Source organism: Heterodontus francisci, chromosome 15 (assembly GCF_036365525.1).
Source record: "Heterodontus francisci isolate sHetFra1 chromosome 15, sHetFra1.hap1, whole genome shotgun sequence".
NCBI lineage: Eukaryota > Metazoa > Chordata > Chondrichthyes > Heterodontiformes > Heterodontidae > Heterodontus > Heterodontus francisci.
The window spans coordinates 29,197,812-29,210,325 of record NC_090385.1 but is presented as its reverse complement, the minus strand read 5'-3'; the positions used below and the strand labels follow the sequence as shown (position 1 = coordinate 29,210,325).

The 12,514-nt window shown below is 43.8% G+C and overlaps 1 protein-coding gene across 1 annotated transcript in view; it reads left to right on the top strand.

Moving 5' to 3' along the window:
- The window catches only part of LOC137377861 (short transient receptor potential channel 5-like), a 135,327-nt gene that overhangs the window by 69,957 nt on the left and 52,856 nt on the right, over positions 1–12,514 (top strand). Inside the window, exon 4 of the mRNA XM_068047932.1 lies at positions 11,644–11,980. Coding sequence (XP_067904033.1) covers positions 11,644–11,980 — 337 coding nt within the window. The remainder of the gene's footprint in view (positions 1–11,643; positions 11,981–12,514) is intronic.

The following is a 12,514-nucleotide window of genomic DNA, read 5'->3' as shown; positions in this document are numbered from 1 at the left end:
TAAGGATAGTATTAGAATAAAAGAAAAGGTTTACAATGTTGCAAAAAAAGTAGCAAGTCTGAGGATTGGGAGTGTTTTAGAAACCAGCAAAGGGTCAACAAAAAATTGATAAAAAAGGAAAAAATAGAATATGACAGTAAACTAGCCAGTAATATAAAAACAGATTGTAAAAGCTGTTCTAGGTATATCAAGAGGAAGAGAGTAGCTAAAGTAAATGTTGGTCCCTTAGAAGCAGAGACAGGAGAAATTATCATGGGGAGTCATAGGGTCATAGAGTTATACAGCACAGAAACAGGCCTTTCAGCCCACCGTGTCTGTGTTGGCCATCAAGCACCTATCTATTCTAATCCCATTTTCCAACACTTGGCCCGTAGCATTGTACGCTATTCCATTTCAAGTGCTCGTCTAAATACTTCTTAAATGTTGTGAGGGTTCCTGCCTGTACCACCTTTTCAGGCAGAGTGTTCCAGATTCTAACCACCCTCTGGGTGAAAAAAATTTTCCTCTACTCCCCTCTAAACCTCATGCCCCTTACCTTAAATCTAATTCCCCGGTTATTGATTCCTCCATTAAGGGAAACAGTTTCTTCCTATCTAACCTATCTATGCCCCTCATAATTTTGTATACCTCAATCAGGTCCCCCCTCAGCCTTCTCTGCTCTAAGGAAAACAACTCTCTTCATAGCTGAAATGCTCCAGCCCAGGCAACATCCTGGTGAATCTCCTCTGCACCCTCTCCAGTGCAATCACATCCTTCCTATAGTGTGGTGACCCAGAACTGTACACAGTACTCCAGCTGTGGCCTAACTAGCATTTTATACAGTTCAGTTATATAACCTCCCCGCTCTTATATGAGGAATGAGGAAATGGCAGAGGCATTGAACAAATATTTTAGTGAGGAAACTAAGAAAATTGATATCAGCAGAGAAAAAGTATTGGAGACACTTAAGGGAGTAAAATCTAACAAAACTCCAGGACATGATGGCCTACACCCTAGGGTTCTAAAAGAGATAGCTGCAGAGACAATGGATGCACTAGCCATGATCTTCCAACATTCCTAAGATTCAGGAACGGTCCCATCAGATTGAAAGTTGGCAAATGTTACATCGCTTTTCAAGAAAGGAGGAAGAGAGAAAACAGGGAACTACAGGCCAGTTAGCCTAACATCAGCCATTGGAAAAATGCTGGAATCTATTATTAAGGAAGTCTTAACAATGCACTTAGAAAAGCACAATATGATTAGAACAAGTCAACGTGGTTTTATGAAAAGGAAAATCCTGTTTGACAAATTTATTAGATTTTTTCTGGGATGTGACTAGTAGGGTAGATAAAGGGGAACCAGTAGATGATGTAGACCTGAATTTCCAAAAGGCATTCAATAAGGTGCCTCACAAAAGGTTAATAAGCAAGATAAGGGCTCATGGAATTGGGGGTAATATATTAGCATGGATAGATGATTGGTCAACAGACAGAAAGCAACAAGTGGGCATAAACGGGGCATTTTCAAGTTGGCAGTAAATAGTGGAGAGCCACAAGGATCAGTGCTGGGCCTCAGATACTTACAATCTATATTAATGACTTAGATGAAGAGACAGAGACTAATGTATCTAAGTTTGCTGATGATACAAAGGTAGGTGGAAAGGTGAGCTGTGGGAAGGACACAGAGAGGCTGCAAAGAGATATAGACAGGTGAAGTGAGTGGGCAACAAGAAGGCAGATGGAGTATAATGCAGGGAAGTGTGAAGTTATGCACTTTGGTTTTAAGAATAGAAAAGCAGAATATTTTTTAAAAGGTGTGAAACTTGTGTCAATGTTCAAAGAGACTTGAGTGTGCTTGTACAATGAATGCAGAAAGTTAACATGCAGGTACAGTAAGCAGTTAGGCAGGCAAATGGAAAGTTGGCCTTTATTGCAAGGGTGTTAGAGTACAGGAATAAGGAAGTACTGCTACAGTTGTACAGGGTTTTGGTGAGACCACATCTGGATTACTGTGTGCAGTTTTGGTCTCCACATTTAAGAAAGGATATACTTGCATTGGAGGCAGTATAGCAAAGATTCACTAGATTGGGCCCGGGCATGAGAGAGTTGTCCTATGTTGAGAGGCTAAGTAAATTGGGCCTGTATTATATGGAGTTTAGAAGAATGAGAGGTGATCTCATTGAAACATATAAGATTCTAAATGAGCTGGATAGGGTAGACACTGAGAGATTATTTCCGCTGGTCGAGGAATCTAAAACACGGGGGCACAGTCTCTGGAAAAGGGGCTGATCATTTAGGACTGAGGTGAGGAGCAATTACTTCACTCAAAGGGTTGTGAATCTTTGGAATTCTCTACCCCAGAGGGTTGTGGATGCTCCATCGTTGAACACGTTTAAGGCTGGGATAGATAGATTTTTGGTCTCTCAGGGAATCAAGGGATATGGGGAACGGGTGGGAAAGTGGAGTTTAATCCTAAGATCATCCATGATCATTTTGAATAGCAGAGCAGGCTCGATGGGCCATATGGTCTACTCCTGCTCCTATTTCTTGTGTTCTTGTGTTTTTATGGATCCCGGCTCCTGAAACTTTGATTTAAACAGACCGGAGGATCGCTCAAGGGGGCACACTCTTTCGGATTTTCACCAAGGAGCCCCCTTAATTGGCATTGAGACATGTTCTCTGTCCAATTAAGGACTGAAAACAGGCTCTTGAAGCTGGAGTGCCAATCAGAGACCTTCCAATTGAGAGAAGGGGCTGAAATTTCCGCCACCCCACCGGGTCGGATGGTGGCATGAGGGCGGCGTAAAATTGAGCCACTTAACGGCCACTTAAAGGCCCTTGCCCATCTCCGCGGGTATTTTACCCATGGCAAGTGGGCGTGCTGGGGACGTGAAAGGCCGCCCAGCAATAGCTGCCAGCTTTTCCGCGCCCCGGGGGTGCCATGGCAATCACGCACAGGGTGCCCGTTTGAGGGCTGCCTCCACCTCCCAACCCACCCCCGGGACCCAAGACACCCCCCTCCCCCCAAACGACCACTCCAGCCTCATCAGGGAAGGACCGATCTCCTGGTGAGGCAACCTAACTTACTTTCCCTCCAGACTCCTTGGCATTGGCTGAGCTGCAGTCCCAGCAGTGGCCACTGCTCCCGGTGGCGCTGCTAGGACTAAGAGCTGCCAGCCCGCTGATTGGCCGGCAGTTCACAGAGGCGGGACCTCCTCCCTCAAGTGGGTGGAGGTCCTGCCTCAGGACAATTAAAGCCCGGGGATCCGTAAAATATGGGACGGATGCCCGGGCTAGGCGGAAGCGGGTTCGCCACCGACTTTCACATCGGTAGCGAATTCCCGTCCACCTAAGGTAAAATTCAGCCCAAGCAGCAGGTTGCAGTGAGGGGTAACTAACTGAGAGGGCATTTTGACAAGGAGGCGCCCTCCCACTGACTATTTTAAAAATGTAATTAACAGATTAAACAGTAAAAAACAGAAAAGCAGCCAGACCACCACTGTTGGGGCAGGGAGGGGCTGTGTGAGGAGGATCCCTCTACAGGGTGGCCTTTGGCTGCACCCCCATGCAGGCAGGCAGGCAGGGACTCTAGCCTGCCTGGAGTTCTGCTACCTCCTCCCTCCCCAGCTTGCTGCTGGGTACATGCCTCCAGGAAGCTAGAGTGCCCCCGTTGCATCGGGAAACTGAAGGCCAACTGGAAAATCCCAGTAGACTTCCTTTGACTGTTGTTAACAAGGCTCTAATTGGCTGCCCATATTGTGGGAGTAGGCCAGACCCGAACATGATTCGTCAGAAACGGCCGGTGCCAGGAACACCAACCAGCGGCGGTATTTTCGGGCCCCTTCCACCTCCATTCCCGACCTCAGTGAGGCCCGAAAATTCGTCCCAAAAAGTCATCAGGTCATAGAGTCATTACAGCACTGAAGGAGGCCATTCGGCCCATCGAATTCATGCCGGTTCTCTGTCGAGCAATCCAGTCAGTCCCATTCCCCTGCTCGTTCCCCATAGCTTTGTAAGTTTATTTCCCTCAAGAACCTATCCAATTTCCTTTTGAAATCATTGATCATCTCAGCTTCCACCACTCTTGTAGGCAGCGAGTTCCAGATCATTACCACTTACTGCGTAAAAATGCTCTTCCTCACATACTCCCTGCATCTCTTGCCCAAAACTTTAAATCTGTTTCCCCTAGTCCTTGTACCATCAGCTAATGGGAACAGCTTTTCTTTGCCTACCTTATCTAAGCCTATCATAATCTTGTACACCTCTATCAAATCTCTCCTCAATCTCCTTTACTCCAAGGGGAACAACTCCAGCTTCTCCAACCTAACCTTGTAACTAAAATCCCTCATCCCTAGAACCATCCTGGTAAATTCCTTCTGCACCCTCTTAAAGACCCTCACATCCTTCCTAAAGTGTGGTGACCAGAACAGCAATACTCTAGTTGTGGCCTTACCAGTGCTTCATAAAGGTTCAGCATAACTTCCTTGCTTTTATACTCAATACCTCCATGAAGCCCAAGATCCCATATGCTTTGCTAACTATTCTCTCAATATTTTCTGCCGCCTTCAAAGATCTCTGCACATGAACCCTCAGGTTCCTCTGTCCTGTACACTCTTTAGAATTGTGCCTATATTGTTTCTCCAAAATCCATTTCGCCAAAATGCATCACCTCACATTTCTCTATATTAAATTCCATCTGCCCTTTGTCTGCTCCCTCTGGTAGCCTAGAAAAAGTGTGCTTATGACAGATGCCAGGTAGAAAATACTATTGAGAACCAGACTGAATATAGAAGTTCCAGAGGGGAAGTGAAAAATCAAATAAGAGAAGCAAAGAGAGAGCATGAAAAGAGACTGGCAACTAGCATTAAAGGAAATCCCAAAGGTTTCTACAGGCATCTAAGTAGTAAAAGGGTGGTAAAGGGAGACTGGGGCTGATTAGGGACCATAAAGGGGATTTACACATGGAGGCAGAGAGCATAGCTGCGGTATTAAATGAATACTTTGCATCAGTCTTTACCAAAGAAGAAGATGCAACCCAGGTAATGTTTATTTATTTGGAGATACAGCACCGAAACAGGCCCTTCAGCCCACTGAGTCGGTGCCGACCAACAACTACCCATTTATACTAACCCTACAGTAATCCCATATTCCCTACCACCTACCTACACTAGGGGCAATTTATAATGGCCAATTTACCTATCAACCTGCAAGTCTTTGGCTGTGGGAGGAAACCGGAGCACCCGGCAAAAACCCACACAGTCACAGGGAGAACTTGCAAATTCCACACAGGCAGTACCCAGAATCGAACCCAGGTCCCTAGACCTGTGAGGCTGCAGTGCTAACCATTGCGCCACTGTGCCACCCTTAAGGGAGGCAAGTCAAACACTAGAGGGGTTTAAAATTGATAAAGAGGAAGTATTAAATAGGCTGTCTGCACTTAAAGTGGATAAAGTGCAGGACCAGATGAGATGCATCCGGATACAAAGGGAATTGAGGGTGGAAATCACAGAGGCCATAATTTTTCAGTCTTCCTTAGACTCGGCGGTGGTGCCAGATAACTAGAGAATTGCAAACGTTACACCCTTGTTCAAAAAAGAGCGTAAAGATAAGCCCAACAACTATAGGCCAGTCAGTTTAACATCGGTGGTGGGAAAACTTCTAGAAAAATAATTCGGGACAAAATCTGTAGTCACATGGATAAATGCGAGTTAATAGAGGAAAGCCAGTATGGATTTCTTAAGGGAAAATCATGTTTAACTAAGTTGCTGCAGTTTTTTGAGGAGGTAACAGAGAGGGTTGATGAGGGCAATGCTGTTAACCTGGTGTATATGGACTTTCAAAAGGCATTTGATACAATGCCACACAACAGACTTGTGAGCAAACTTGTAGCTCATGGAATAAAAGGGACAGTAGCAACATGGATACAAAATTGGCTGAGTGACAGAAAACAAAGAGTAGTGGTTAATGGATGTTTTTCAGGCTGGAGGAAGGTTTGTAATGGAGTTCGCCAGGGATCAGTGTTAGGACCCTAGTTTTTCCTGATATATATTAATGACCTAGACCTTGGTGTATACAGGGCACAATTTCAAAGTTTGCAGATGATATGAAACTTGGAAGCATTGTGAACTGTGAGGAGGATAGTGTAGAACTTCAACAAGACATAGACAAGTTGTTGGAATGGGCAGACAGGTGGCAGATGAAGTGATTCATTTTGGTAGAAAAAACATGGAGAGTCAATGTAAAATAAAGGGTACAATTCTAAAGGGGGTGTAGGAGCAGAGGGACCTAGATGTATATGTGCATAAGTCATTGAAGGTGGCAGAACAGGTTGAGAGAGCGGTTAATAAAGCCTACAGTATCCCGGGCTTTATTAATAGGTGTTTAGAATACAGCAGCAAGGAGGTTATGTTGAACTTGTATAAAACACTAGTTCGGCCTCAGCTGGAGTATTGCATCCGGTTCTGGGGGCCACACTTTATGAAAGACGTGAGGGCATTGGAGAGTGTCCAGAAAAGAATGGTTCCAGGGATGAGGAATTTCAGTTATGAAGATAGATTGGAGAAGTTAAGACTGTTTTCCTTGGAGAAGAGAAGGATGAGAGATGATTTGGTCGAGGTATTCAAAATTATGAGGGGTCTGGACAGAGTAGACCGAGAGACACTGTTCCCAATTATGAAAGGATCGAGAACGAGAGGGCACAGATTTGAAGTATTTGGTAAAAGAAGCAAAAGTGACATGAGGAAAATCTTTTTCACGCAGTGAGTGGTTAAGGTCTGGAATGTGCTGCCTGAGAACGTGGTGGAGGCAGGTTCAATTAAAGCATTAAAAAGGGAATTAGACAGTTATATGAAAAGGAAGAATGTGCAGGGTTATGGAGGGAAGCAGGGGAATGGAACTGAAGGAATTGCGTTTTCAGAGAGCCAGTGCGGACATGATGGGCCAAATGGCCTCCTTCTGCACTGTAACGATTCTGTTATTCTGCAATATGTCTTATTGCAGTCGATTTGTATCATTCTCACTGTTTGCCACACCTCCAAGTTTGGTACCATGGACAAAGTTTGAAATTTTACTCTGTATTCCATATATATCACAAAAAGCAGCAGTCCGAGCTCTGAACCTTGGAGACCACCATCATCTACTAATCTTCAAGTCTGAAAAACAACCATTTACCACAACTCACTATTTTCTGTCCTTAAGCCAATTTTTTCTGCAAACTGATACTGACCGTTCTATTCCATGAGCCTCAATTTTGTTAACCAGCCTTTTATGTGGTACTTTGTCAAACTGTTTCTTAAAATCTATGTAGACAACATCCAGTGCATTCCCTTTATCAACTTTTTCTGTTACTTCTCAAAAAATCAATTAGATTAGTCAAGCATGATCTGCCTTTTACAAATCTGTGCTGGCTCTCCTTAATTAACTCAAACCTCTCCAAGTGCCTATTGATTTTTTTTCTCCTTATTATTGTTTCCAAAACCTTACCCACCATTGATGTTAAACTGACTGGCCTATGGTTAGAAGAAATGCCCTTCCACTCTTTTTCTTGAATAAGGGCATCACATTTGCCACTCTCCAATCCTCTGGCACCTTCTCCATACCTAGGGAAGATCGGAAGATTATAGCAAACCCTTCCACTATCTCCACTCCCACTTCCTTTAGTAAACTGGGATGCAAGCAATCTGGACCAGGCGTTATCCATTCTAAGCATAGCCAGCCTTTTCGGTACATCCTTCCTGTCAATTTTCATCCCATCCATTATTTCTAATTTTTTTTTATTCATTCATGGGATGTGGGCATCACTGGCCAGGCCAGCATTTATTGCCCATCCCTAATTGCCCTTGAGAAGGTGGTGGTGAGCTGCCTTCTTGAACCACTGCAGTCCATTTGGTTAGGTATACCCATAGTGCTGTTCGGAAGGGAGTTCCAGGATTTTGACCCACTTCTGTTGATTTTCTGTCGGTATCATCTTCCTTCGTAAACACCAATACAAAGTACTCATTAAGTATTCTAGCTTTGCCCTGTGCCTGTAAGCATATATCACCCTCTTTGTCCCTAATAGGACCCTCTTACTATCTCCCCCCAACTGTTGTTGCACTCATGAATGCCCGGTGGGAGAAAAAAGACATGAATTAATTCTGGCAAGATCAGAATATGTTGCAAGTTATCATTATGAAGCTGATCATATTTCACTCGCTGTTGAAATCAAGTCAACATGACTGAGTATTGTATGACATGTGGGTGGCTTTTAGTTAATTGTGTCACCAGCTAGCCAAGAGCTCCCCAACTCCAATGGCCAGGGTCTGATCTCAAGTGCCTCCTCCTCTGCGCTTATCATCTGCGAGATGTTTGGAGGGCCCTCTCCGGTTCTCTCCCTCTCCCTAGTGTTCTGTGCTGTTATGGCCAGATGAGGATGGGGTCTCAGGCTCCCGTTTTGCCCCATCTCTGGTTTGACCACAACAGGGTTTATCCTTTTTTAACACAGTGATTGAACGTATCACCTCAGTGAGCGCTTGCTCCTGTTGCTGAAATATAATTGCAAATGAACCAATCAGGCAGTTTTTCTTGAGTTTAAACAAGAAAGATATAAATTTATTATCCTTAACACTCTAAACCAGTTAAAATTACTGAAATACACTACGCATCCTTGCCCACATTCACACAAGAGTCTCACACACACACAAATATATTACAGAGGGAAAAACAGACTTGTGTGGTTGAAGTAGAGACTGTAATAAATTGAATTTAAATACAATTTATCAGTCCCAGAGTCCTCAATTGAAATTGCAATCCTGAAGTCGTCGCTGGGCCACGTGCATGGTTTGGGCTTGCTTCTCAGGGATTTGGAAGGCAGAAGAGGGGGTTCTGACCCTTGTTCCCTAGTTGTTGGTTGTGGTGGTCTGTAGACTTGGCTTTATCAGTTGCAGCTGAGGCTTCTCTGGATGTGTACTAGAGAGAGAGAGAGCTGCCTCCTTGATGGCTTCTCAGTTACTCTCCTGCTTTTTGACTGACAAAGCTTTTCCTCTCCAGAGCTGCATAGCAGTCACATGACATTTCCAAAACCTCTTTGTTGGGTTAATGAGGCCCTTCTGAAAAATTGTCTGAGATTCAAGGTGCAACACCTTAAGCTGTTCAGTCAGACTTGGAGGGGGTTGGCTCTTTCAAAGTCAATAGGTGTCGATGGCTTTTGACAACCGTGTTGACAAAGCCATTTCAGGTAATTTAATCAGAGAGCACCCCACTGTTCTGGCTAGGTTGAGTCAGTCATGTTGTCTCAAGTCTAATCCTTTGGTATTTTAAATGTAAATTTCTGTGGCCATCTTGGCTGCCAAGTACTCTTTTTAAAAGAAGTTATTTGTAAGAATTTCCAGCAAAAGTGTAAGGCAAGGTTCCAACCAATGAAATTAATATTTTCCCATTTGGCATGTGGGTTTTCATGACAATGCTCTCTTCACCTGCAAGGAAGGAAAGAAGAGGCATATGAGTGAATGTGTTTATCTGATGGATATAGTGCATTTGGTGAGGGCAACTATGAGGGAGAGGTATGGCATTGAATAAGGATGATGGTAAGTGGCAGTGGTGGATGGACAGATAGGGATATGAGGAAGTGCATAGACAGAGAAGGATGGATGCACCTGCAAGTAAGTGGGTGTGAGAAGTGATGTCCTTGGCTTGAAAAGGCAGAATGAAGGGGTGGAGGATGCACATAACAGGATGTAGGTTAATGTGTCACTGTACTAACTTGCTTAGGTCGTTAAAGCACTTGCTGCATTTAATCCAGGAGTGTGATACCATGCTCTTGCTACTGACTTCATCCACTACCTCTAACCAGGCCATCTTGGTCTTTGCTGCAGGTTCTTTCTCCCATTGGTAGGAAAGCGCATGTCTCTCAACACTCCACAGCCCCATCAGCACATTAGGGAGGCATCACTGAAATGTGGTGCACCCTTTGCCCATCTGGACTCCATTCTGGCACTTCCTTCTCTTTGGTTCCCAACTCCTAACTCCTTCGAATAGCATGCTTGGATTGTCCTTTTATGTACTGGAGTAGAGATTGCACCATGCAGGTCCACATCACACCTGCTGCTGCTGATTGAATGGGAAACCCAGAAGTAAAATTATAATGAAGTGGTCGAGTTAAAAAGCCAGTGACAGACGTGCTGAACTTACTTCCGGCTTTCACTCATGCCACCGGGTGTCCCCCTCCCTACACATCACGGAATTAAAAACTCACGTGTTCGATTTAATTAAGCCAAATGAAGGATTATTAAATTCAGTTTTCATTGCCAATTTAAAATGAGAGGCTTTTTGAGTGATTTTTGTGTTCTATTTTTTGTGTGAAAAAGCAGGAGAAAATCAAGGGAAAAATTGGAAAATCCAGTAAGCTTGAAGAGGAATTTTGCAAAAAACCCAATAAAACAAGCTGAAAACTAAAGAACGAAACTGACATAATCCCAACACTATGTGATCATTCCTCATATCCAGGGCTGTGATGATTTATTTTTAAAGTATGACATTTTATATGGATGAATGACTACAGCCTCACTATCTCCTGCTCTACGTCATTGACAAACTTTGAACCTAAGGTGTTAAGGTAGAAACAAGGTTCTATCACAGAGATGAAAGGTCACTGTTAACTCACAGCACCACCTTTAATGTTCCTTTAAGTTTTCAGTGGTGATGGATGCCTTTTTTAATTGATCTGATGTCATTGAGGGTAAAAGTATTGCATGTTAGGATGGAACTGCTCAAAGCGTTTCATCTCTTTCCTGCCCAGAGCGGCAGTTGTTAAATGGGATTTTTTTTTTCTGGATGCAAACACTATTGGTGACTGAAGGACTAAGACTGGGGATCTTTGACACTGACACAAGTGCTCCAAAAACACACTCATGCACAAACATCTTTTGGCGCATTCTGGGGCCAGTCTTAGTCGAAGCTGTTGGAAGCAACAGAAACATGGATTTCGATGTCCAGGTGCGGACCTGCATATAAGGCTGTAAAAAATGTTCACTGTGCAAATAAAATGCGGATAGTGTGAATCTATGCCTGCTACATCTGCACAACACAACCATCTTCTGGCCTCTCTGAGTGAACATTAGGGTTGAATTCAGGAATAGTTTTGGGATGCGGCTCCCTGTTTACCAGAAGCTGGGTTTAGTTGGATTTATTTGTACCATATCCAGGATGGTACTGCTCTTCATTCTACTGACACAGGTCAGGTATTAACACAGAAACCATCTGCACCTATCTTTGGGTTGGTCATTGGAACAGGGTTTGCTTGGATTAACTTGAAACCAGCAGATCTTAATAGTGTGATGGTGCAGCTTGTTGGAACACCAAAATGCAGTAAGTAGAAACACTAACATGCTATGACATGGGGTGGTGAAGCCAGTATTGTGCCAATAATTCAATTAAATGCCAAATTACTGATCTCAGCTGTGCAGCCTAGGAAAGCAGTGAGCAGAGACCAGCTGCTTTCCCACAGGGACAGAGCCACTCTATATGCTCATGTGTACCGGCTGCCAGGTGATTCTCATGGTTTCAAACGCTTAAGGCCCGGAAGGGAATAAGGGAGAAAAATACTGTGAAATGTGGGCTCTTCAGCCTCAACTGGAAAAAATATTGTTCTGATTCTAATGATTTTTATGTACTTTTGTTTCCTTCACAGTTCGTCGCTCAGCCTAACTGCCAGCAGTTACTGGCTACGCTGTGGTATGATGGATTCCCAGGCTGGCGTCGCCGACACTGGGCAGTCAAGCTCCTAACCTGCATTACCATTGGGTTTCTATTTCCAATACTTTCTGTGGTATATCTAGTGGCGCCAAAGAGCAGGCTGGGACTGTTCATTAAGAACCCTTTTATCAAGTTTATCTGCCACACAGGCTCCTACCTAACATTCCTTTTCCTGCTGCTGTTGGCATCTCAGCACATTGTCAAGACTGATCTTCATATGCAGGGGCCACCACCAACTATCGTCGAATGGATGATATTACCATGGGTTTTAGGTAAAAAATCTCTCCATACACTTCTTTTTTTAGAAGAAATTAACACTTATTATTTCATATCATAGAATCATAGAATCTTACAGCACTGAAGCAGGCCATTCAACCCATCATGCATATGCTGCCTCTTTGAAAGAGCTATCCAATGAGTTACACCCCTCTGCTCTTTCCCTGTAGCCCAGCAAGTTTTTCCTTCTCAAGTATATATCCAGATCTCTTTTGAAAGTTACTATTGAATCTGCTTCCACCGCCCTTTCAGGTTGTGCACTCCAGATCATAACGCCACAGATTTTGGTATAGCAGGGCTTCTAATGGCATCTGCCATTAGTTAGACTTGCCTTGCACCCTTCAGCTTAAAACATTTTTGTCCACTAAGTTCTGAAAGTACAAATGGATAATGATGCTGCAAGGGAAACAGTATCTGGACCAGACTGAACTGGGTAATCAATAAAATATCCCATGGAACAATCTGATTGAAGGATTGAGAGATAAACAGAGGAGGGACTGAGAAGGAAGATGAATTAAAATAGATAAATC